This window comes from Protomyctophum bolini (assembly GCF_963924005.1).
Source record: "Protomyctophum bolini genome assembly, chromosome: 3".
Taxonomy (NCBI): Eukaryota; Metazoa; Chordata; class Actinopteri; order Myctophiformes; family Myctophidae; genus Protomyctophum; species Protomyctophum bolini.
The window spans coordinates 6,308,559-6,334,173 of record NC_137864.1 but is presented as its reverse complement, the minus strand read 5'-3'; the positions used below and the strand labels follow the sequence as shown (position 1 = coordinate 6,334,173).

The 25,615-nt window shown below is 41.1% G+C and overlaps 2 protein-coding genes across 4 annotated transcripts; one reads left to right on the top strand and one right to left on the bottom strand.

Annotated features, from left to right (window-relative positions):
• Positions 1-85: 85 nt before the first annotated feature.
• Positions 86-13,992, bottom strand: suz12b (SUZ12 polycomb repressive complex 2 subunit b). Of its 2 annotated transcripts, none has more exons than XM_080760388.1 (17): positions 13,660-13,992; positions 13,246-13,390; positions 12,605-12,651; positions 11,806-11,870; positions 11,609-11,677; positions 11,086-11,135; positions 10,864-10,949; positions 10,505-10,736; positions 9,485-9,590; positions 9,169-9,274; positions 8,875-9,052; positions 8,376-8,464; positions 7,125-7,268; positions 6,533-6,690; positions 4,258-4,456; positions 3,242-3,321; positions 86-2,969 (listed from the first exon to the last, which is right to left on the bottom strand). In XM_080760388.1, the coding sequence occupies exons 2-17, from the start codon at positions 13,373-13,375 to the stop codon at positions 2,624-2,626; spliced, it is 2,085 nt and encodes a 694-aa protein (XP_080616514.1). In that variant the 5' UTR covers positions 13,376-13,390; positions 13,660-13,992; the 3' UTR covers positions 86-2,623. The 2 variants fall into 2 exon arrangements, with proteins under 2 accessions (XP_080616514.1, XP_080616515.1); XM_080760389.1 differs by having other exon boundaries at positions 13,246-13,383.
• utp6 (UTP6 small subunit processome component) lies at positions 13,331-24,689 on the top strand. 2 transcript variants are annotated; one of them, XM_080760395.1, is made up of 20 exons: positions 13,331-13,376; positions 14,638-14,737; positions 15,688-15,772; positions 16,166-16,207; positions 16,534-16,626; positions 17,096-17,143; positions 17,250-17,313; positions 17,466-17,584; positions 17,772-17,849; positions 17,995-18,076; positions 18,232-18,313; positions 18,410-18,588; positions 19,490-19,569; positions 19,679-19,756; positions 20,298-20,477; positions 22,306-22,386; positions 23,063-23,178; positions 23,269-23,335; positions 23,729-23,801; positions 24,040-24,689. In XM_080760395.1, exons 2-20 carry the CDS (start codon positions 14,646-14,648, stop codon positions 24,192-24,194), a joined length of 1,794 nt encoding a protein of 597 aa, XP_080616521.1. In that variant the 5' UTR covers positions 13,331-13,376; positions 14,638-14,645; the 3' UTR covers positions 24,195-24,689. The 2 variants fall into 2 exon arrangements, with proteins under 2 accessions (XP_080616521.1, XP_080616520.1); XM_080760394.1 differs by lacking the exon at positions 13,331-13,376 and having other exon boundaries at positions 14,569-14,737.
• The last annotated feature ends 926 nt before the right edge of the window (positions 24,690-25,615 follow it).

Sequence of the window (25,615 nt, the reverse complement as noted above, 5' to 3'; positions counted from 1 at the left end):
AAACTGTTCTTAGCAGCTAGAATTTGAATAGAGCCCAATGGCTATTGTATAAACATGTTGAGATTGAGAACCGTTAATACAAGAACAAGGTCAAATGTATTTTTATTTAAATATAAAAATCCCCATATTCAAAGTTTACATTTCACAAATTTTAACACGGTGCTTTGATAATAGTGGTGAATTGACTGGATTTCCCTATTCCAGATGACAAAAGGAAAATGTGCACAAAAGGCTGAGGACAGGGAAAAGGCTATCGTGGTTATCCATAGCGTAAATGAAGAAAAAGAGAAATAAGGTGTTTACCATCAGTTTGTGTACACACCATAGATCTTATGGATTTGAAACCTTATTGTGAAATTAACTAACGACAGAAGGTGCTAGAAGTAGAACAGAACTAACAAAGACTTCAATGAAAATCACCCACTTTGGCATAAACTGCACCTAATAGGATAAAACAAGTGAGTTGGACCTCAAAACCAACCATCAGCATATTGCTTTGAGGAAAGGAAGAAAAAATAAAATCAGAGATAATTGGATTCACAATGGGGTACAGCTAGATTTAACATTACAATGTATACAAAGTTTCTGTAAAGTAACAAGTATAACCCTGCTTTATAATACAGGATGCCATCAGGCCTTTTGTATTCCCAACCTTTTCGAACCTTGTACTCAAAAAACAGGTTCCAGCATATTATCAAAATATGTCAATAGATTTTTCTTTCAGACGGTAGTCAATGCTATGTGGGGGCCACACAAGGTGATGCAATTCACCCTACACAAAATCTTCTGTAAAACGTTTTCAGATAAGTAATTTGTTCTTGAATGTTTTGTCAATGTGGGCCACAAGGCTTAATAAGAGTACGATGATTTTAAATGTAGCCCTACTATGGTAACAGTTCTAGCCTGCAATCCAAATCAGTTATTCTCTTGACCTGGAATCCGGCCTCATAACATTACTACTGTACTGCAATGTTGTCAACTCCCACTGATCCATAATATGAAGGACAACTCCACAAGTTTTCAGCTTCATCTCAAATTGCATCTTTTGGTGTGAAGATCTCAAAGTCGATTTCACCTTGTGAGTCCAGCACTGGCTTTAACTGCATCACCAGTACACAGGCTTAACTACAAAGTTCGACTTCCAAGACGCTATAAAAACGTACAGTATACGCGAGAGCCATCTCCTGTCCCCGCTGGTGTGTAGGAGTGCTCCTATGGAAAAACAAAAGCTGTACGGCCGTTTAGGTCACACTGCACCACATAGGAGATGAAAGTTGAAGGGCCTGAAAGTTTAAAATCTTTGAAAATTGCTCAAGAACTTAGTGATTAAGCTACCACTTAAAGAGAAAAATATATCGATGGTGGAAAAGGAAAACCTTTTTCCTTATATTCTGACCTATAACTAGGTCACCTCATTTGGTCCAGGGAAACTTTCTGCAGCCAGGTATATAGACAACATGGACAGGTAGATCTGGTGTGTTTCACATGAAACAGAAAAATTAATTTGATCAGATAAGGAGAGAAAAGAAAAACAAAAACGTTTGAATTTCAGTAGCATAAATGGATTTAAATTCAATAGGGCTGCAACAGTTAATTTAACCACTTTCAACCTAGCATCCTTGGGCATGTCAATATAGGCCATATACAAGTTTAGAATGTGTGAACGTACATTCTAAGCTTGTAGATGTGCCTTGCCTTTCATACTATTTTTGCAAAACAGTGTGTGTGAGATGGAGCCTAAGAGGGCTTAAGTGGTTCATCAGACTAAATCGTGTAGTAGATTATAAACATTATACATTTCTCACAAAAGTATTGCCAAGAACATTAATAAAAGTTGCAGTCCTAAAGGGAGACTAGCTTGAAAGATGGCAGAGTTGTCCTTCAACAAAGTACAGCAGAGTTGTTGTTCAACAAACCATACTTTAGATTTCTAACATTAGCAGGTAAAAGTCCCACTTTTCATTAATCCAAATTAACATCACAGATGACTGTAAAATCAAACTCAACGGTTTCCCTTATGACAAGGGAAAAGACATTTCAGAATGTTTGAGACAAACTGCATTTGACATGATGCAGCAGGGATCAAATAAAAAAACTTGAACATTCAAGTTAACAGTTCTCTAAAATATGAATACCAAGTTCTAAAATAATCAACTATAAGAGCAAGAGCCAACAAGGTTATTGTGTATGTGTACAAACAATGAGTGACACTGTTATTGTATACTTCTTACTGTATTGGTGATACAGTCCTTATGAGACGGTCACACCAAAATAACAAGGTTTATCAGTTTACCCTCACACAACAGCAGCTCCGGTTTGTGGCCCTGACACGATGCATATTAAGTTGGTTCAACTCCAATTATCCCGTCCTCAAATACCAGATTTGTGTGGATGTGGGTGGTTGTATTGTATAATTGTTCATATTTGGTTCAGTCTTCTCAAGTCCCTAAAAAGGTTGTTTATGTATATATCTGTCTGTCTCAAAGAGAGTTCCTGCACTGTAACTCCTCCCACCTATCTAAGCACCAAAAGGGCCGGTAATGGTCAGAAAAACAAAAACTCCCAAAAAGAACGACAAAAAGACAAGCGATCAGCGTCTGTCCATCCGTCCGACCGACTGACATCAGTCCGTTACGCCACCTTTTGTCCTCTTGCCGTGCTTCCCTCCGCTGGAGGAGCTGGTGGTCCCGTTGCAGGGCCAGGTTCCTCCCATCATCAGACTCGCCAGCAGGTCGTGGTCCCCTTCCACGGCGTCCGGGAGCTCCTCCTGGATCTGCCGGAGGCGCGCCATGGCGCGGTCTATGGTCGCCACACTCACCAGGTTGAAGTCGTGCATGCTCACCAGGTGCAGGAGGAAGTTGCGACAGAGGTTGCGGCGGGCGATGTAGGCGCCGCAGTTCTCCACGAACAGCATGCTGGCCTGGTTCATCTGGTTGTCCGCGATCAAGCTGCAAGGGGAGGGTGGGGTGCTACGACAGTTTGATCAGATGTGAGTTTCACAGCAGTTCAAAGCGGCGACATTTGCAAGAAAAACCTGAGAAATACAATGCCTAAATGTACAAACGGAAAATAATGATGTGGAGCTACGGGTGGCACATCACACAGTTCATCGGTCAATGGTTTATATATATATAGGCTAATCAAATACTGTGTGTAGGTTAGCTTTAACTGATGACCATGTGGAAGCTACAAGATGGTGTCAACATTTGGTCCATATTTAACATACTGTATGTACACATACCCATTCTTCATGACGTGTAGATTCCAGAGTTTCATCACCTCCTTCTCTCCCTCATTGACATCTGTGAACTCGTCCAGTTGCTGAGAAAAAAGCCAAATACAATGTACTTTAAAAAAATATATATATCCAATCATTGTTTTAAGTTTATTCATGTACTTTCATGGATACTGTAAATGTTCACATTTCAGTTATATAAACTGCCATGTGATTAACAAATTCTTCCCTGCTGATGTCGGCAATGTATGTTCCCAGCTAAGTAGTGGGATTCAAGTGTACACGAAAGCTTATTTTAGCCAGCTGCACTCAATAGTTAATTTCCTGCGGCAGTGTTTGTGAAATATCAGTAGACAGGAAATACGGTGGGACCCAAGCTGTACTCGAGCAAGAACAAGTACACTGGCATGGTCTATAAATGCCTGCGGAAAACACTAGTCATGACTCATGTTGCTAAGCAACCATTGCAAACGTGTGCATAAGACTTTTGTTTTTGCAGCGGTACATGTTAATTAGTTACTAATGGATGCCAATTAGTTACTAATGGAAAAGTTAACAGTTGTAATTTTGTTTTTATAAAACTGTCCTTTCCACTGAAGGAAAGCACAGCACTGTAAAGAGACTCACAATGTTTAGAGGTAATTTCATGTTTAGAGGTGAAATTAAAATGAATCATCAAATGTTATTTGGATCATTTCTTTATATCCCAATTACAACTCGCAAAAGAAAATGTGCATGCTGGACTTTGTTCCATTATACCGTAATTATTATAATTCATTATTATTATAATCATATTTGTACATTTTAAGATTCAGATCTAAAAGGTCGTAGCGCGCCACTCTGTCTGCTATTTTGGGGGGGGGGGGGGGGGGGGGGAAGGTCAAAATGGGTTAAGCAATTTCAAGTCTATTCAAGTGTGTTTGGGTTGTACTTTATTACATTACTGGCATGTATGGGTCTAAATTAGCTGCATAGATAAAAAGTCCTTTACAGCGTGGCATTCTGAGCAATGGCCTCTTTACCGTGGCGGTCTTCTCCCTGAGCCACTCGGGGTCTCTCTCGTCCTCACTGTCGACTTCCATCTCTTGCGGCCGGAGGGGCATGCAGCTGTCGCTGTGGAAGTAGAGGCGGTTGTGACCGCTCACGTACGTCCTCTGCTGCTCCAACTCCCCGTCCTCGGACTCCAGGAACTCTGACAGACTCGGCTTGGTCCTCTTTGGCCTGACGGATGACAAGCAGGAGTGACAAGGCATTTATGTGGATGTGTATTATCATCAAACTAGTCTGTGTGTGTACGTACGTACGTCTGTAATCCATGCAACTCGAGAAAAAGTTCGCCCCAACTGACTTCAAATTCGCCACACGCGTTCCACACCCCCACCACAGGGGGGGTGGTGCAGTGCCCGGTGTCGAGTCGTCGGACCCACGACTCGACACCGTGTTTTTGGGTGCCCGTTTTGGGGTGCCAGTTAGTCCAATCAATGCCTAACACGATTTAGTTTTGGACAAAACTCCTTTTTTTAGAAAGGATTTGCAAGGATAAATAACCACAAGAGCATTCACCTGAAAACCACATAGCCAGGGATTGGTTACCCACAAGCAAACCTTCAACTCAACCTTCAAACTAAACAATAAATAATAATTCACAGACAGAAAATCCAGTCCACTAGTGATGCGCGGGCCGGCTTTTTTCATAACACGTCACAGCATGACGAGTGAGTTTGTAGATTGGCTATTTTCAGTGCACAACACCTCTAAGGGCAACTTAAACTATAAATCCGGCTCAGGTTTCAGTATCTTGGGGGCACCAATAGCAACAACATAGGTTCTGATGCCTGACAGGGAGCCCCAAGTTTGATTGCCAGGCCCACTGGACCTGCACATCACCATCCTGGAAAAGTGGAAACCAGACGAATCTGCCAGTGCAAAAAAAAAAAAAAAAAAAAGATTCCCCTCTGCAGATTTGGTCCGGCCTCGCTCAGTTGTGATTGGATTTCGCTGCCCCCCTATAGCTGTGGGGCACCAATCAGGGCCAAGTATGCAACCGTGATGCATACACAAACAACAAATACAACATCAGGATCGGATTACTAACAAAAAAACATCAAAGAGTGAACACAAAGCAACAGTTCTCCGCAGCTTTCTCATTTAGAAGTGCTGAAGGCACGCTGCGTCGCTGCCCAAGTGACGTCACTCATGCAACTCCACTCCCACACGTCCCACTCAAGTGACTACTGGCCAATCCCAGCTCGTCTTTTGCGGGACTTCCGTTGCACATGCGGAAGCTTGACATGCTTCCCGCTCATTGAAGGCAAATGCTTTGCAAGGAATCTCTGGAAAGTTGCGTCTTCAATTCCGACATGCGCCCCAGAGCCGGAAGAGGCGTCTAACGTTTATACTAGGTCTATGGGTTTATCACCAGAAGCATCTTTTTAAATCAGCCCCAAATGCAGGTTCCACATAGAGATTCCAGACTAATATTTAAGAGTCATATTATTCTGGCCATGCCAGGCTAGCGTGTCACTCCCTGACGGTTTCCTGTTGCTCTAGTCTACATTGTGGACGATCAATAAAGGTTAAGAAAAAACCCAAATAAATACCTTTAAAAACCTTGGGTCTGAAAAGGTGTACAAAGCTGCTTGGGATAAGAAACATTGACAAGCAGCTGCTTGTAGGCATATCATTTTTTAAGTTGCATCGTCTTCAGTCTACAGCTCCTTTGGACAACTGGATTTTTTGGACCAGAGGTTTTTATTTACAGAGATCGCATTTACAATTTTATTGTTATTCAACCAACAAACCGTTTTATATGCACAAAATTATCAACCGATAGAAATTTCACTCTTCACGAGTTTCACTTTACATTGTTTGTTTTGTGACATTATATTAGTCTATAGCAGCGTGACCCGTGTTTGGTCTACTTCTGTGGAGACATGCACATACAAATGAGACTCGTTCTCCCAAACCACGAAAAGAATAGAGAGAAATGAGGAACATGCAGAGAAATAGTGCAAAATGACAGAACAGCGTGACGTTTCGAGCTACATGCCATTTGGCAAACGGAAAGCATGTCTGATGAAAAGCATATAGCTGGAAATGTCACAGGCGTGTGTGCCATGTTACAACTGGAGCCCAACGGTGCGCAGTTTTCTTCCCTTTTGCAACTTCATCAACTGCTCATTAAAAATCTGAATTTGATTAATTAACAATTCATGGATAAATTAGGGTTGGACACTAATTGCTCGACTCTGTACAGCAGGTGGTCTGTAACTTTTAAAAGGGGGGGGCGACTCTTACCTGCACACCAATATGTGAGTGACGGCAGTCCTCTTGACAGGGCCATTGCGGCTGAAAGCAAAGCCGGGTTGACTGTGGATGTCCTGAGGGTTGCCCACGTAAGAGCCGTCATAGCACTCGTTGATGGACACGTCTATTCGAGCTCCTTTCGGGTGAGGCTGTGGATATAAATAATGCCAATTAAATGAGAGCATGTCGACCTTGACCACAATGCCTTTGGAGGGCCCAGAAAAGAGAAACGTTTAACAAACTTGCAATTTGGTTATATGCAAGAGCACAACCAATCTCTCACAAATCATAGCTATGCAATACCCCTTACACACACGCACAACGACACAGGATACTATAAGGGGAACATTTACGATTTTAGACAGAAAAAGCCAACTACTACGGTACGTGAAAAAGGTTTTTAATAAAAGTACCTCCAAGAGTGCGGTCACATTCCACCGCTCGCTTTACAGGCACACTTCAAACACTTAACATTCATTCTTTAAAGTCTCTTAAAATCCTTTAAACACTATGATAAAGCAATGAGGTATTCAGTCACAGTGTACACGGTCTCACACACACACACACACACACGCACCCTTACCACATAGTTGAAGATGAAGCGACTATGGGAGAGCTTGAGGTGTTTGAGCAGACTGTAGAGCTTCCGACAGTTGAGGGTGCACCAGGGACAATGGAGGTCATCCCTCGCCTCGGTCTGCTGCCGCGTGTTGTTGTTGTACAGGAACTTCACACAGGGAAAGAATAGGTGTATTTAGTCACTGGAACGGGATTATCACATCGTCACTGGTTCTCACGCTTTAATTTTTAAAAGGACTACCATAACCGTGTACAAATGGAACCAAATGGACCCATAAGGGTTCATTTGGTTCCATTTGTAAACTTTCATTTGTAACCCCTTTAACCCATTCTGACCGGGCACCCATTTTGGTGTTAGCATCATGTTATGCTTTAGCTATTGAAAAATAGCAGATCTACAAGCTCGTAGCGCGCCACCGAGTGGCGCGCTACGAGCTTGTAGGTCTGCTATTTTTGAATAATCGAAGAACGACTGACATTTTTTAGAATCTGATCTCAGGTCAGAATGGGTTAATCAGACCAGTGTGTGTCCAGTGGAAACCTCGTATGAATCTGATCTCAGGTCAGAATGGGTTAAGTAACTCAGAGGATCCCTGTATAGAGGGTATGCGCGTGCCGTCATCATCATACCTGGAAGCTGTGCGGGAATGCCTACTTGACAGCCCATACATCCAAACAGAAACTCCTATTTGATTGCATTAAATGACTTTTAATGTCACTCACTTTACTCACCAGCAAGTAGTTTTTTGCATTCCCGCATAACTATGACGTATGATGAATGATGATGTCACACGCATACCTTCTTTATAAACAGTATATGAAATGCTGTATGTATGATTGAATTTTTATTATAATAAAGGCCCAAAATGTAATATATTTTTAAAAATATATAGGAAGCAGACTGCTGAGAGTGAATCATTAAGAAACTCCTAAAGGACCGCAACCCTCGTTAATAGTTATACCTACTGGTCAATTTACGGAGGTATATTGTATGATAGGATATGCAGTATTTGGTCTATCGTTACCAGCTTTTCAATTGATCAGATTTACAATAGACACTGGTCAACTAGTCAAATATGATTCAGTTTATTGTTTAACTAACAAGCCGAGTGTACCTCATTTCATGTCTGTGTTTAGGTCTATCAAGTGTTCAAATTAAGGCATATATATATATATATATATATATATATATATATATACACACGACACAAACATATCCTACACCCACGCATATCCTGTGTTGCGACTGTTGTACCTGATAAAATATACGTAGTTTTTGCCGCGGCTCACAAAGGATCAGTTCTTTCCTCATCTGTACATCTGTGGTGACCGAGTCTTTTAAAGCTGCATGGAAGACATGGGAGTTATTCGTAGAACAGCAAATTCACTGAATCAATTAGACCCTAGATGAATACTGTAGTAACTAACAAATACACTGTTCCACACCAATATTTAAGAAGCGTGTGGGTTGGAATTCCATAGCTTTTCTTTTCGTGGAGCACTCTGATCTTAAGGGTGAAAATGCACTCTACAAAAACTCTTTTAACTATCAGTTTACTTTAATAACTTGCAGGATGAGCATATGGTCATCCACCAACAAACATATCGTCGTCAGCGATACATTATTTGTAACAAGACAAAGGTGTTATACATCCAACACCTGTACAAAACCTTCTCTGTATTTACATGGACACTATTTCGTCATTCAGAATCAAATAATTCTGATCAGAGATCAGCCAGCCAGTCAGCCTTACACATTAGGGCAGCTCTGTTGTTGCTGGTCCGCGTCTCCATGGGGCTGGAGCTGTCCGAGTTGCGGGTGGCCAGCGGTTTGGCCACAGGGGCAGTGGACTTGTCGCTGGCGTCACCTGTCCAACGCAGCGTGAACTGCAACGTGGGTCCCTGAGAGAACGTCTCAAACGGCGGCAGCCTCTGTGTGCGAAGGAGGACGGTAATACAAATTAGTATTTATTAACACAGCAAAGACACACGGAAAAAGTAAAAATGGACAAACGCATGGAATACACTTGGCTCGCTCAAGCACAAACCTTCCCGTCCAGAATGGTCTCCCATGTTGCTCTCTTCTTGCTGACGGGGCTGTCTTCCATACCTTGCATCGACACCTCATATTCCCCATCCAAAAGCTGCAGCCTCCTGAATGGGGAGACACAGATGGCAATTAAGAGGGATGGAGGACAGAGCACGATTTTGACGCACAGGCTAACAATAGTTTTTCTGCTATTTCTATTACTACAGGAGTGCTTCATGCTTACTGAGGTTACAGACAACACCAATAAAGTCTATCTGAATGAATACATTTTGACGCTTATTGCTCCCTTTAGCATGAGCCCATCCACCACTCACCTGTTCTTGTCAAAGACAGTCATCTGTGCAACATATGTCTCTGTGGTGTCTCCCTCTTCTCTGTGGGACGAACCCCTCTTTTTTCTGCTCGGAGTTTCTGTCACATCTACACAGAGAAAACAAGTAAATTGCATCAAACATCTGAAAAAGCCGTATCACCCTGTAAACACATCTCAACAAGTTGATCCGTCCTACGTAACTCAACGAAACACAGCAACAAGGCAATGCCTAACCCCAGGTGTACTCTATGGGGTTGCAAATCAGTACATCAAACTCTTTTTCTGGGCCGTTTATTACCACCATTATTGTTCTTGGGTGTCTACCGTTTCAAATTCCAAAAAGTTGTGTACTAGGCTTCATTTGTTTTTTCAATACATTCAATCAACGACTGAACAGTGAGCATGTACTTTGATTGGTTATCATTTGAATGTGCCATGCTGCCAATAAAGTAGCTACGACTCCAATAGGGATGCCGTAAAATATCTATATATATATATATATATATATATATATAAATGCCTGCTGAAAATGCTATTCATGACTCTTGTTGCCAAGCAACCATTAAAAACCTGTGTAGCAGCACTCTTCTGCTAATGTTGTAGTTGGTACATGTTAATGTCAACTATTCCATTCTTTTTTTTCTAATTTAATGTAATGTCTCCTCTGTCACTGAGTCTCTCCTACATGTCACTGAGTGTAGAAGACAACAGCCGAGGACATCTCTCTACCTCCCTACCCAAACAGACACAGCACCACTCTGCTGCCCTGTCCCGAGGCCGTTGATGTCAACTATTAAAGGAAATGTTCCCTGCTGTGTTTATTTAACCACGCCCTAGCAATCCCCATTCTGGGGGAACATTCACACAGAACATGAAAACAGTAAGCTTACATGTCACATTGCAACCCATTGTTGAGGTTGTAGTTCAGCTATTCATATCCAAAGATTAAAAATGTAAAACCAATAGGGTTAAAGTGTTTAAGACGCTGGAAACCCTGCAAGGGGTTTCACTTTCTACTCACCAATGTTCTCGTTGGCTTCTCCATTGACGAGACCATTGGTGTCTCTCCTCCCCGTGCGTGACACCCTGAACAGGAGTGAGTAGGACTTCACCATGTGGCTGTTGCTGGGCTCAAACTCATTGCTAGAGACAAGTAAAGACGGGTAGGAGCCCGACTTGGTTTGGTTGCTGTCAGGATTCAAAGGCACCTGCTTTTTTCCTGTAGGCACTTGCTTAATCGGGCAGCTGACATCCTGGAAGAAAGACGCATACAATTTGAAAGGCTAAAATCAGATGCATGTGGTATGTGTAAATCTTCACTGAACATTCATTTCACATTTAAAAACAATGTCAGGGAAGAGGGAACATTTGTAACTCTACCTTGCGTTTTTTATGGCAGACTTTGACAAGTAGCACCTCAAGGGACACTGAGTTTTGTTCATTTTCAGAATTCTGAGATGGCTTTTCTGTAAGGCAAGTCATGTTTCAATTCAGTTAAATCAACTTCATCTTGCTCATTAACAAATAATTTCACCAGTATCACAAATTCAGAACAAGATCAATAAGACATATTCATTTTATTAAACAGTAACATTTGCCTACCATCCTTATGGAAGAACCCAGTGAATGTTAGCTGCAGATGTGAAGACAAACTAAAGACACAAAAAAAAACAAGAGGGTTTGACATGGTCACATTCAGATGGGACGATGCTATGATGCTTCACTTTGTACTGTACTTGGTTACTCTTTTATTTCTTATCCTTTTTTATCAATTGCACAGATGTGCTCATGCCATGTTGTCCTATACTATGTTGTCACATTCTGTTTTGTACTTTTAGGTTTTAAACCTCTATGATCTGCTGCAAATCAAATTGCCCTGGGGAGTCCGGACACTAATAAAGAACTTGAACTGGAAAAGCAACTCTGCTACCCCGAACCCAACCCGACGCACTCAGTTACACACACACACACACACACACACACACATGTCATTGACACCCAGGGACCACAAATGGAATAAAGCTCTCGATATCTTTTCCGATCCTTTTGACAGATATGTACAAATATTCATATATGAATTCTTGAATAACATTGCCATCGTATGAAACTCATATTGACATCTTACTTTTGAGATTCCTGCTCTCCCTTCATCTTCTCCACTCTCTGCAACAGATCATCCACTTTGAATGTTTTCCTGTTACAAGAATTGACATGAAGGGACGACATTAACCAGGAGTGCTCGTATTTTGATGACAAGTGAAGTTGAATCGGAATTCCACTCTAAATCATATTTTGTATCAATTAATTACTCAAATGTTTTACCTTTTGGCATTTGTTCTTGTATTTCTGTGAGTCATGAAGGTGAGTGTCCTGTGCAAGAATATCGGCTAGAATAGAAATGTGAGCAGATTAGTACAACTTGCTACAAATGTGTTGAATGAAGAAGGCGCTGGAGCAACTCGGAAGATTGGAGCCTTTCACTTTAAAGGAGTGACTGGCAGTTTTTTTTTTTAACCAAATTCTTATGTTATTATATCCATTAGCCAGTGGTAGAGGGGGGAAATGTTTCTCTAGCACACTGTAGCTCTGTAGTTTTCAATAAAAGTGTTTTAATCCCATAAGTGGTCGATTCCGTCGGAAGTTTCCAATGGCTTTAGTGAACAGGCGCATCCGGAATTACCCTCAATAAGCTCAGTAAACAAGGGGGATGGGAAAATGGCGTTTGGCCACTTACAGGACTAAAACACTTCTTTATTGAAAACTACAGACTAATACATTGCACAAGCACCCTAGCAGCCTCTCTAACATTAAATGTATATATATAAGGTGCTTACCCAGATTCCACATATTTTGGGGAATCTGGGTAAGCACCTTATATTTTGCATTTTTATTTTGTACATGTTCGGAGCTGTGTCTGTGTCGGACAGCTGTGTCTGTCCAACACCACAGAGAGAATGGACCTAAGACTCTTGTAGATGGAAAATGTCAAAATTGATACGAGAGACTAAATCTTAAACTACGGATCTGTCTAATTTGGGCCTGAGGCGCGATGGAATACTCCTTTAACACTTTATTATTTATTGCCAAAAATGTACAGTAATAAATAAATGTGTCAACTTACTGCCATCAAATTCCTTGTGCGCAGAAATCTGTATATCTGAGTTGGCTCTAGAAATAAAGATCAATTTAAATAGTGAATGTGAAATTATGTAAACTTTATAAATGCATTTCTCAGTCCACTGTAATAAATGACACTCACCCACCCATATCCCATTATAACATCATTGTCACAACCTAAAGAAGTTGTGCAAATAACTCCATATACTAAGGAATGTCAACAACGTACAACTACTGTAGTTCATTGACACACACCCACACCAGTAACAATATAACTTTTCATAGTACATGACTACATGTTAAGCATTTAAGAATGTTAAGACCGTTTGAAGTCAATGTGTGTTTAAAAGGTGTGACACCGGTTTGTCCAAAAGATATTTAGCAATGTCTGTCTGTGGGAGGGAAACATGCATGTACTGTAGCAACCTCATGACTTTCACACCAAGTTCAGCTAACAGGCCCCACCATCATCATGACATATGATCAGATGTGGAAAGCAAAAATGTACATGCAAGAGACAAAACAACTGTAGTGGAACATAATGTTCATTCCAATTATGAGGAAGTCCTTCTGACTGACAGCACAACAGTAGCCCACAACACCACCACCACCGCATTATGAAATAATTATAATCTGGGTCCCCACTTTCAAAGGCCTGCAGGAACAGCTCATGGTCGGCCTGAATCTGCTCCATCTTGGGCTTCTTCACAGAGTTCATGGCGGTTGACGAGGCCGGGTACGCCGCTCCGTTCGCTTTACAACTCACCCCGCTCATAGTAAGACCTGAGGGCTTCACAAAAAAACACGATATCAGATCACAGCCACAACAATGCCATGATAACAAACAGCACCACCGCAGTTTAGCTCAATTATTAGCCATTAGCACTAGTCCAAGTTAGCGAAAACCACAATGCTAACTCTTAACTAGTGGATATATAAGCTATTTGTTTAGGCACTATTTGGGCATTAGCACGCGTGGTAATGACAAAGAATCTCGAAAATGCTGTCTTTAAACACAGATCCTGGGTACAACAGCAACAGAAAGAAAATCAATCCAACCTGGCTAATGGCATCAGTTTATTCAGTTAGCCTCAGTTAGCCACAGCTGGCTAGCAGAACAGAACACAAGCCTCGCAGCCTGGCAGGCAGAGGAGGAGGCGAGGAGAGGAGGGACAGATGCTGCTGGCTAGCTGGCTAGCAAGGCTAGCATCGTTGGCTTAATGCTACCACACCGACATCCAGTTTAGATGCTTCAGTTCCCCCTTTCTGGTCACCCGGCCGAGGATATACGGTGCCCGGTGTAGGCGAGGTGGATTATTTTTGGACAGAGTTATTGATTATTTGATATTATCTATCTCTCTCTCCTACAGTAGTTGGCTTGCTTTCCTCCGATTTTGTACTGGATAGCAAAGCATTAAGCACTTCTCGGCCAATGGGCTTCGGGAAGAGCTGTGTGAGGCCGGCGATTGGCCGCGGACGGCTGTGGGTGGGCGTAAATGAGGCATAATGACACGCGACCGCGGGATCACTTTCTGCGATTTTGCGGGAAATCGAGCCATGCACATAATTTGCATGGATGGAACTGACCCACCATTTATTTATTTATTTGTTTTATTTATGTGAGTTTGCACAGTGGTTGTAGTGACATGACAGTAATTGCTTTTAAATGTGGAAGAATGTAAATGGTTTGTTGAAATGCTTCTGTTTATACTGTTACTGCTTTTTAACTAACTAAATAAATGATCAAATCTTTTTTTACAGACACTCTGAGTAGTAACCATAAATACCAGCCCTTTTCCATTTTTATTTAACCTTGTCTCCACGTATATTTTCCTATAAACCATCATCTAAAATAAAGTTTCATGGTAAAGTGAATTTTTCATGTACACGTTTCTCCACGGAGCTATTTCACACACGGACCGGAAGACGAGGCAATCACAACTTCCACCCCCTGCTTCCACTCGACACATGTGTGTAGTGTGTAGTAGGAGACATCAGCAGTTGTTATTGTCTTAATTATTTTGTGAATCTTAACAGTCTGAAGGATGGCAGAGATCGTTCAGCACCGTTTGGAGGACAGAGTGCCCGAGTTGGAGCAGCTGGAAAGAGTAGGACTGTTTACCAACAAAGAAGTCAGGTGAGAACTTTACACTGAAAAGTCCAGCAGTGACAGTCAGCTAGCTAACGGTCGGATAACTTTAATCCTATTTTTACGCTATTTTGATAATTTCTCCAACACTTTACCATTTGCTCAACCACGGGCAAAATATTTTGTTCCATGAGGGACCCCCAGAAGCAAAGATTTGAGTTAAAAACTTAAAATGTTTGCTTTAAAAAGAATGAGCTTTGTAGCGGCTCCCGTAGCAGAAATATGACAACGCTCCGACTGATGTCTTTAAGGGTCTTTTATTTTCCCATGTTAAACAACGTGAAAACTGTAACAAAAAACATACATACATTCTCTTAAACACCGTGGAATTGCAATGTGAATGTCCTTGTTTGTCGGTCAATCATGACTTCCGGATTATTATTATTGTAAACAAACATGATGAAACGTACACAAACAATCAACGGAACTACGACAATATTTACAAACAAAGAACCAAACAACATGTAACGTACCGTGTGCGCCTTCTGCGATTTCTTTAGGAGCTACTCTGAATTCTCTTCTATCTCTTTTATTATTTACGGACACTCTTACAGAGTGGAGTGAGACGGGGTCCTCTCACCCCTGCAACTTGGCTTAATCTGCCTGAGCCAGCTCACACAGGTGCCATTTAATGCTACTCGCAGGGCTCTTCCTGCACGCCCTCAACACGTCACAGCCTCAACCAGGCACCACACACGGCATGCAAATACAGTGTACCCAGAAACATACCTCTAATGTTCACATTAGCAATAAATTAGAATAGAAAATAGAAATAGAAAAATAGAAATACAAAATACCCATTATTGGGACAGTTACAAGCTTGTATATCTGCTATTTTTGAAAAGCCAAAGTATAAAAGAATGCCTTTTAGCTAAAATAATATAAAATGACACGGATGCTTTCCCAATCTTAATGGGTTATTTTCCCCTGTTGTGTAGGTCCATGATCAAGAGAGCAACAGCCTTGGAATACAAGCTCCACAGGTACATCATCAATAAGGAGGACTTCATTGCCTACGTTCAGGTAAGCTCATCAAACTCTATACAATAAATATCACAATTGGGTTTGGGATCCGGAATGCAATACCAGAGGTTCTCGAATGTTTTAATTTCATAACTCTGAGAGTGCACTACAAATATAACCAAATGGTTCCATTTGTACACTCAGAGTTAAGGGTCCATTTGGAACCCTGTCGGGTAACCCAGAGGGTCCCTGGACCAGGTGTACTGTATATATACTAATATAGTATATATAGGAATTCATGTCAAGCTGAACCTTTTAAGTAAGGAATCGCACAGTTAAGAGCTGGAGTCGTTAAGAAACTGGAATTGTTAAAATCCCAAAGGATCACAATGTTTTGGCTATGGTTGAGGCTGGATGGGAGAATACTAACCTAAAAGCTTTACTTGATTACAGTATGAAATCAATGTTCTGGAACTTATCAAGAAGAGAAGAGAGGTAAGAGATTTGCACGATCAAAACAAGAGTATCTTATCCTTTATTTAGTTTAGATTAATGTTTAGAATAAAATTTAAATCTGTAATAACTTTGTCAGGACCATGCAGTGCACACAGCTATGATTACTGTACATTTTCCTTTACCTTTTTATTGTTTATTATATTTTGTGTACTTGCACATGACATATTGTTACAAATTAAATCTTGATTCTTCTCTTGAAGGATGCTTGTTAATCAAATTACTGAAATATCACAGTGCCGTGGTACACTCTTTTTTTTCATCAACGGTTACTGTTAAATAACACCAGAACTACCTTTCATTTGCAGCATATTTGCTACCAGTTCAAAAGAGAGGAGATTGAATACCCGATCATCCGTAGGATAAATATCGTCTTCAGAAGAGCAACAACAAAGTGGAAGGTAGATTCATGTCATGTTTAGTAGTCATTTAAGCTAGCCGGTATTGATCTTGCATTCAGGCTTCAGGGGAGCAAGTGTATTGATGTGTTCTGAGTGTTCTCTCCCTTTTGCTTGGAAATGCAATTAATTGGGGATGCATCTATCAGAATCAGTTTGTTTATACAGGGATTTTGACAATAGTGCATTGCTATCAGACACATACAAAATAGTGTACGGTAATCAGATGTTTTATCCGAGGTTCTGTTCGATTTTAAAAACATCTCAATCCTAACCTCAGTTTTCCAAAAATCGTATTTTTTTTATTCAGACAATAAAAATAAAATCTGGTTGCTAAAGCAACATCTAAAATGACACATGCTTTCTGGGTTTTAACCCATTTATGCCGGTAAAGCATCCGTGTCATTTTAGATTTTTGCGTTGGCTATTCAAAAATAGCAGATAACAGATTGAACATTTTCCTTTATCACAGAATGACATCCAGCTGTGGCTATCGCACATTGCGTTCTGCAAAAAATGGGTATGTTTGATCATCTGGTTTGTACAATGTACATGATTGACTAACTTTCAGCTAATATGTATACTCTCTGCTATTGGTAATATGTTTCTTGACGTTTTAATGACAGGCCACCAAGAGTGAGCTGAGTAAAGTGTACTCGGCCATTCTGGCTATCCACCCTGACAAACCAGGTACAGTTGGTTAAACATTCAGTTCAGTTTTCAAGTTGAGTTCTAAACTGTGTCACATTGACCAACATTAGTAGTAATACCGTTTTAAAAATACATTTGAGTTAGATGAATGATAAATAGAAATGACAGATGATTATTAATTTATTTTTCAGCCCTATGGATCATGGCAGCTAAAACCGAACTGGAGGACAGGAATTCTTCAGAGAGTGCCCGGCACCTGTTCCTGAGAGCACTGCGCTTTCACCCAGAGGACTCAAAGGTCTACCAGGAGGTAAGCAGCCTTTATCCAAGGCGCTTTACAATGATTGTGCATTACATTAACCCATAGGAAACCAAACCACACAAGTTAAGTACAAACTACAAACCAATCTGGTATTGTTTCATGTAAGGGAAAACGGCAGTGAATATATGTTTGTCAAAGATGTTTGCTGTTTTGAATGACTGTGTCTGTGTGCTAGTATTTCCGTATGGAGCTATTGCACGCTGAGAAACTGCGGAAGCAGAAGGAGGAACTAGAGAAGGCTGAGATGGATTTGGTGAGTGTCTACACCCGCACACACGTGCACATATTTAGTTGTCTTTGTTATATAAAGCTGCTTAGTGCTATCCATAACTTTCTAATCTCTATACAGTTAAATGTTATCTTGACTGCCGCTTTTAACCCCCTTTCATACATTCCAGGGTGAATATGAGTTCTCTCCGGAGATTCTGAGTGGAAAACTGGCCGAGGTTGTGTACAGAGATGCTACAGCTAAAATCCAAGGTGGGCAGTTAACTTCATGTATTAACAGAATCCTTTGACATCATCCGTGTGGTGTTCCCAGACCTGGAAAGAAAGTAGAATTAGGATATTCGCTCATCGATGCCTTCTGTTTATGTGTTGATTGAACGATGTCATTTTTATCCTTTTCCCCTCAGGACCAGGGTTCATCATATCACTCTTAAAAATCTCAGCCATCTTTGACTTCACCAAAGAGCTCCAAGACGCCATCCTTCAAGAGTAAGATGCATTCTTTCTCTCTGTGCTCTGACGTGGGATGTCGTCATTATTATGGCTAAGCAAGGACACATTTGCTCACCTACATGTCGTCTTTAGCTTACAGACAAAGTACACAGAAGACAGCCTAACGTGGGATTTCATGGCCAAGCGAGAGCTGGAGGCGCCCGGGGCTGGGGAGGAGTTACAGAGTGCCAAGGGGAGGGCCTCCGACACCGCCCGGCGAGAGGAGCGCTGCTGTCAGGTGTATGAGGAAGGCCTCAAGAGCCTTGATACAGGTGAGGCGTTGACACAAGAAGACTATAGCCAAATTACAATACCCAGATTGAAGTCTCGGCCACTCGCTCGTTCACACTCGGATCAACTCCAGCATGGCGGTGTTATGGGGAAATTGGTGACCTGACGGAATGTGTGACCATCTTGTGGAATTCACACGACTTACATGGAGGTCTTTAAATACGTGGCCTGAATACCGCAGGGTTGAACTCTGGTAATATTACAAACTGCAATGATTTTAATTCGGACACTGACATTATGTGACTGTCTACACGATTGTCACATAATGAGACAATCGACGATTGACAATCGACGATTACAGACGTGTGCGCGCACGTCTGTAATCCACGTAACTCGAGAACCGTTTGCCCCACCGACTTCAAATTCGCCACACGCGTCCCACCCCACGACAGGGATTGCAGTGCCCGGCCTTGAGTCGGTCAGACCCAAGGTTGTCCAGAACCACCACAAAACCTATATCTCCATATATGGAGCTGGCCTGTTCTTACATCACGATATGTTCTGACATCTGCATAGACTCCATATTTGTGCATGCCTGACGAAGAACTCCATATATGGGCATAAAAGGGACACAGACATAATAACTGGGTGGGACGTGTAATGGGAATAACGTTTTGGTCTATTAGGCCTTCGTCAGGTTATCCTTTGGTGATAACCTTATCGACCGAAACGTTATTTGTTGTTTTTTTCTTTCAAGACGGACGAGTTTGACGTTTACCTTGTAGAACGTAATTGATTTCCTGGCACTTATTTGACTGTTTACCCAACCTTGTTTTTGGTTCATGCACGTTGAGAGTCACTGGATTAGAGCTTCTGATAAATGCCTAAATTGTGTGTCGTGGGTCTCGTCATGACGATCGTATGGTCGGTGTCTGTTCTCAGAGCCTATGTGGACGTGCTATGTGGCCTTCTGCGTCGAGAGACAGAAAAGAAAGACTAACGTTCAGGAGCTGAAGGAAAAGGTAAGAATATTAATGTCGCTGTTAGAGATTTAAATGTGAACAAAATGTCTGTATATTATTTGGGATTGATAATGTGTCATGTTTGTGTATCTGCGTGTTTTCGTCCCAGAGGGAGGAGAGGCTGTTGGGAGTGCTTCAGCGTGCACATGATGCCATGCAGCTGAAGGAAGATTACTACAAGAAATGGGTAAGACAACTAAAGACTGTGCTAAAGTGCCCCATAGTAGGACTATGACATATTATGGTCTGCTACTAGGACTGGGCAATTAACCGAAAATATATCGACCGTGTGAGAACTACTGATTTTAATGGGTTAATCTAGCTCATATAGGTTAATCGAGTAATCAAGAAGCATTTCTTTCTTTTTTTGTACATATTTTTTCATTTTGTTTTTTTATCAACAAATCGACACAAAAGAAGGTGAATAGATTCTTCATAATTGACGAAATCGATTAGTCTGACCTCTTGTATTATACTTGGTTGTACAATGGTGCCTGGCATACAAAAATTGTGAAAGTCTCCTTGTAGAACTGCTATTTTCACGTATAAGATCGTATACATTAATCGTAATCGACTCACTGAGGCAAAAGTTTAAAATTACTTCATTATTATCGAATTTACATTGGGTTAGGTCAGGGTTTATCGGCCAGCCTTATCTGCTGCTCTGTATCAACGTCGGAGAGGGAAACGGATATTACAATTAACACCATCTTCTCCTAACTGTCCAGCTTCAGGTCCTACTCTCATCAGGAGATGCAGAGGGAGCGGCCAGCGTTGCCATGGCAGCCACACAGCGCAACAGCAACTCCGTGGCAATATGGTGCCTGAGCATTCAGACTCTGATGCAGGTTGAGAGTGGAGACATAGGCAGCCTATTCCAGGAAGCACTCACACACGTCAATCCCAAGGTACACACACACACACACACACATGCACATGTTACTATACTTGTGACTCGTTGTGAGGGCATCAGCATTTTTGTACAGCGATTTTTATGAATGCCATTTTCAACCCTAAACCCCGAAGCCAATCTACAATCGACACCAGCATGCACCTTTTAGTATAAATCAGGCATAACTCCAATCCCTAAATTTAACTTCTACATACCTACTTTCAGCCCTCGTTTCCTAATTGTAAGCCTAACTCTAAAAATATTTTAATCTCCTGTGTGGACCAGGAAAATTGTCCTCTACTATACTTGTGGGGACATTTTTGCCCTTGCAAGAATAGTAGTTCAAGTGTGCGCGAGCACACAACTTGTTTCCTCACTATTGTTGTTTTCCCTACTTGGCTGCCTGTCACACACACACACACACACACACACACACACACACACACACACACACACACACACACACACACACACACACACACACACACAGGAATTAGAACACAGACCAATCACCACCTCTGCTCTGTGTAACTGGGCCAGCTCCCTGGCTCAATTAGCCCATTTTGACCTGAGATCAAATTCTAAAAATGTTTTTTCAAAAATAGCAGGCCTACAAGCTTGTAGACCTGCTATTTTTCAATAGCTAAAGCATAACATAATGCTAACACCAAAAGGGGTTCCCGCCCAAAATGGGTTAGTCTCCACTCCAGGATATGAACTTCAAATCTCTTTCTCTTAGTGGATACTACTGGATAGCCATCAATTAATGTGATTTCCCCTCAGCATTTCAATAGTTTTTGCATGTAGCTCCTATCCCATTCTGAGGGTCCCCTGGACCCCACTTTGACTACCACTGTCCTAGTTGTGAGAAGATATATCCCCATTACACCCCTTCAGAAGCATATCGGAGCACTGCATTACTACTAGTACATACTTTAACCCTTCACAGTATACAGCAACGCACCCCTAGACGAGTTTGTCGTTAGATAGCTGAATAGCGAGGGCTTTGTGGTATGCATTTTGAAACACCCTTCCACTGAAAAATGGCTATGTGAGTGGGATTATAGTCGCCATGCTCATTATGTAAGCTCCACTCACTCAAGATAATACGTTTCTTTGAGAGTGAAACTGTTGTAAAAGACTATGGACACACAAGGACAGCAGCCATATAATATGGGTCAAAATACACACAAAACACACACAACTACCCAGAACCATTTAGTCCAGAGCTAGTAGGGATTGCACATGATATTTCATAATAGTAATATATTTTGATTGCTTCAGTTGATGTTGCACTCCTTCATTTATTCTTTTTTTTTTTTTGTACAAAGTTTTTCATCTCCACATTTTTGGGCGCTACTCTCCTCTGCCAAACTGGGAAGAGCCCGAACTGAGCTCATGCTTCCTTCAATGCATGAGGAGTGAGCAGGCCGCTTCTTAACACCTGACAGGGGGAAATGTTGCACTACTGTTTTATACACTTTACTGTGGTTCTTAAACTCACTTTAACACCCATTACTCTTGAGAGTGTACAAATGGCGGCTCCATTTAGACACTTTCAGAGTTCTAGGCCTGTGAGGTGTCAATTTGGACCTGGCCTGGACCCCACCCCACAGAACCCCTGTCCTGGATTTGTTCTTAAATGACAACACTCGAAACCGATCGACCGATACACAAGTTGTGGTTATTGGAATCGGTATAGGGAAGGAGAAAATGCTATCGGTATTCGGTACATCTCTAGTGAATTTTAACCTTGTTCCCTACAATCAAAATGCTGTGTGTGTGTGTCTACCAATGGCTCATTATGGTTTAACTATATGCACCTGTGTGTTGATACTTGACAGGAGAGTCTACCACTCTGGCAGCTCCAGGTTCAGTGGAGTGTGTTGAACCAACAGCCTGAGGAAACAGAAGCTCTTTTCCAGGTACTGTATAGAGTCCATCAACTCTGGGACAGCTACAAAAAAAAAACCTGTGCACACAAACCCCCCAATTATCGCCCATCACATTTGACAGCCTATCTAGTTTGTATGTTGTCGGCACAACAGACGGTACACATTTACTGAAAATGATTCCCCAAACTAGCAAGACATCTTTTCCTATTGGCTTATAATGGAACAAAGATGATACGTGTTGGATAGTAAGTGTCCTACAAATAAGACAAAAACATGAGTGCATGAACCTTTTAACAATCTAACCCATTTAGAACTGACGTCGAAATAAAATAAAAAGTCTTCTGAAAGAATATATATTCAAAGATTTGTGCCACATTTTCACAAATTTTCAAAAATAGCAGACCTACAAGCTCGTATGAGCTTGTAGATCTGCTATTTTTCAATAGCTAAAGTACAACATAATGCTTAGTTAAAACACCAGAAGGGGTTCCCGCCCAGAATGGGTTAAGCCATTTATATGTTGTGATATGTTTGAGACAGAGCCTATATTTCCATTCTCTGCTCCCTTTAAAAACCCTCTGGTCAGAAAACGTAGCACTGTCGAGTGGCAGCAGGTCAGGTTATGTCATGTCATGTGCCGTAAATATTATTGGCATGCATTTTCTTTTACTGAGTGTCTCAGACATTTTGTCCTGACTGTTCTCAGAGAGGTCTGTTTTCCGCTGTGGCGGCTGTTGCCATGGAGATGAAGGAGAGCTACCTTGACTGGTCATACAAGAGTGGCTGGGGTGGCTACAAGAAAGTGAGAAAGACCTTCATTAGGTAAGATGCCATGTTAATAGATGAGGAATAAGAGCAGAAATTCAAGATATTTCCCAAAAAGAAAAACTAACTTTTGTCCCCGTCCTCTAGTTTACATGAAAGCCGGCCCTTCTCCAAGGCGTTTTTCACCATGATGATCCAGATTGAGAAGGAACAAGTAAGCCAGCAAACTATACCAACATATATGTGAAAGCTCTACAATGTGTGGCCCAATAACCATGACCTCAAAGTGCTCAAACCAATTTTTCCAACACATTTTGACACATGCTTTGGGTTTTTCATACTCCAGACGTAGTTCAACTCTTACTATTCTGGCATTGGCGCCACAATTAAATTAATTTCTACTATTTGGACAGGTGCTTGAGTACATTTGTATTACGGTAGTTAATGGCTTCTGCGTCAAAGGCGTATGTTTCACATACCTTTTTACATTGTGCCAATAAATAATTCTGGGGAGACATTGGTTTCTGGGATCTGGAGTTATTTGTATACCTAAACGTACAAATAAAATGCACTGCTGGTTGAAAAGAAATGTTCTCGCTTCTTCCAGGCGTCTCCAAAGATGAGCAATCTGCGTGACTACCATGAAAGAGCTCTGCGGGAGTTTGGCACTGTAGATGATGGTGAGAGGAAATTAAATACAATTAGGATATCATGGTAAAGAAATGCAAAGGGCATCAGCTAAAGAAAATCTCTATTAATATAAAATACTGAGTAGATGATAAGTTACATGTTGCATGTCCTCCACTTCAGGACTTTATTAGGGGTCGGGCCTGAAGAATTTGGCATAAAAACGAACATTCTGCTCAATTTGTTTTGACTACTACCCATACAAAAATTATGTTTCTGTTTATCTTTTAGATCTGTGGTTGGAGTACATCAAAGAGGAACTGGGTCCACTTGGCCAGCCGGAGAATTGTAGCAAGATTCACTGGAGAGCCATGAAGCTTCTAGAGGGGGAGAGCGTGGAAAGATTCACGTCTAAATATACTCTACTTCAAACTGGACATGTCTAAACACACACACATGTTTGGCTCAAGAAATGGGCCATTCAGAATACCTATAAATTACATTTGTACACCAGTTGTAGGTGTAGTAGAATATTAGGTCTTCACTGCAAGGGAAAGAGTTGTTTGACAAAGCACTGTGACCGGAATTGTTCTGAGAACAGGTGCTGATCCTCTAGAATGCTGGTTCCATGTGCAGTTGTACTCGTCAGTGATTCTCTTGTAACCAGGCTATTCTTCAGAAAGTGGCCTTTTCGATCAATTCTCTTTGTTCTTGTCGGCTACTTTAGTAATTGCAAGTTGTTCTAAATTGTTTCCATTTCATACTTGACACAATGTATATTCAAAGCATTTGATGTATGGTGTTTAATGCCACAAAGTAACATCGTAAACATGTTGCAACAAGTTCCAATCAATGTAATATAAAAACACATTTATTTACGCTTTCTTTCTTGTGTTGTTGTGGTCCCTCTGTAACGATAATATAACAAATAAAGATGTGAACATGTTTCATACTTACAGTTGACCTAACAAACATTCTTTATAGTCTCTAAAGTGACAAACTGAAACACTTCTCACTTCATAATCAAGACATAATTAACAGAATAACTTTATTACATACTAGGTAAATGACTTACTATGGAATGGTGAAACATTGTGCCTTAATAAAACTAGTAGAATTATCTAGGCCAGTGACACTCAACCTCAGGCCCGCGGGCCACATCAGGCCCGCGGGACCATTATGACTGGCCCACCAATGAAAATCTAAAAAAAAGAAGAAAAGAAAATCTGGAAAATGAAATAAAAATAAATAAATCTGAATGAAGTTATCTTTAATTACAGTATTATAAGTAATACTATTAGAGTTGTACTATTACTCGAACGAAAATAAAAGCTTGGGGGGGGGAGATGCAATGCAAATGAAAGACATATACTGTGTATCCCTATTCCCTGACATAATTTTATAGCTAAACGGACAGAATTCTATTTTATTTGAATGATGAAACCCAGCTGCCATTAATAGTTGGAAATGGAAATTGCGGAAATTGTAATTGCGGAAATGGTGGAAATGGAAATTGCGGAAATGGTGGAAATGGAAATTGCGGAAATGGAAATTGAGGAAATTAGCTATCTATTTTCAGGTAGATTGTTTTATTTTACTCAGTCAGCCATATCACTACTCATTTTTTTTCATGAAAAAGGTCATAGCTGGGTAATCTATTTTCAGGCAAATTGTGTTTATTGTATTTTATTTTACTCAGCCATAACAATTTATTTTCTGTTAACCAACTTGCTGGCTGGCAGGCAGGCAGACAGCTACTCATAGACAGGCAGACAGACAGACAGCTACTCATGGACAATTGGACAGGCAGGAAGGCAGACAGCTACTCATAGACAGACAGACAGCTACTCATGGACAATTGGACAGG

Coding starts and splice junctions, on each gene's coding strand:
- suz12b (XM_080760388.1), bottom strand. CDS start 13,375: ATGAGCGGGGTGAGTTGTAAAGCGAACGGAGCGGCGTACCCGGCCTCG. Junction 9,591..10,504: donor AGAAGCCAACGAGAACATTG/GTGAGTAGAAAG, acceptor TTCTCTGTGTAG/ATGTGACAGAAACTCCGAGC. Junction 3,322..4,257: donor TCAGGGAGAAGACCGCCACG/GTAAAGAGGCCA, acceptor CTTTTTTCTCAG/CAACTGGACGAGTTCACAGA.
- utp6 (XM_080760395.1), top strand. CDS start 14,646: ATGGCAGAGATCGTTCAGCACCGTTTGGAGGACAGAGTGCCCGAGTTG. Junction 17,314..17,465: donor TATCCACCCTGACAAACCAG/GTACAGTTGGTT, acceptor TTTATTTTTCAG/CCCTATGGATCATGGCAGCT. Junction 20,478..22,305: donor TCACACACGTCAATCCCAAG/GTACACACACAC, acceptor GATACTTGACAG/GAGAGTCTACCACTCTGGCA.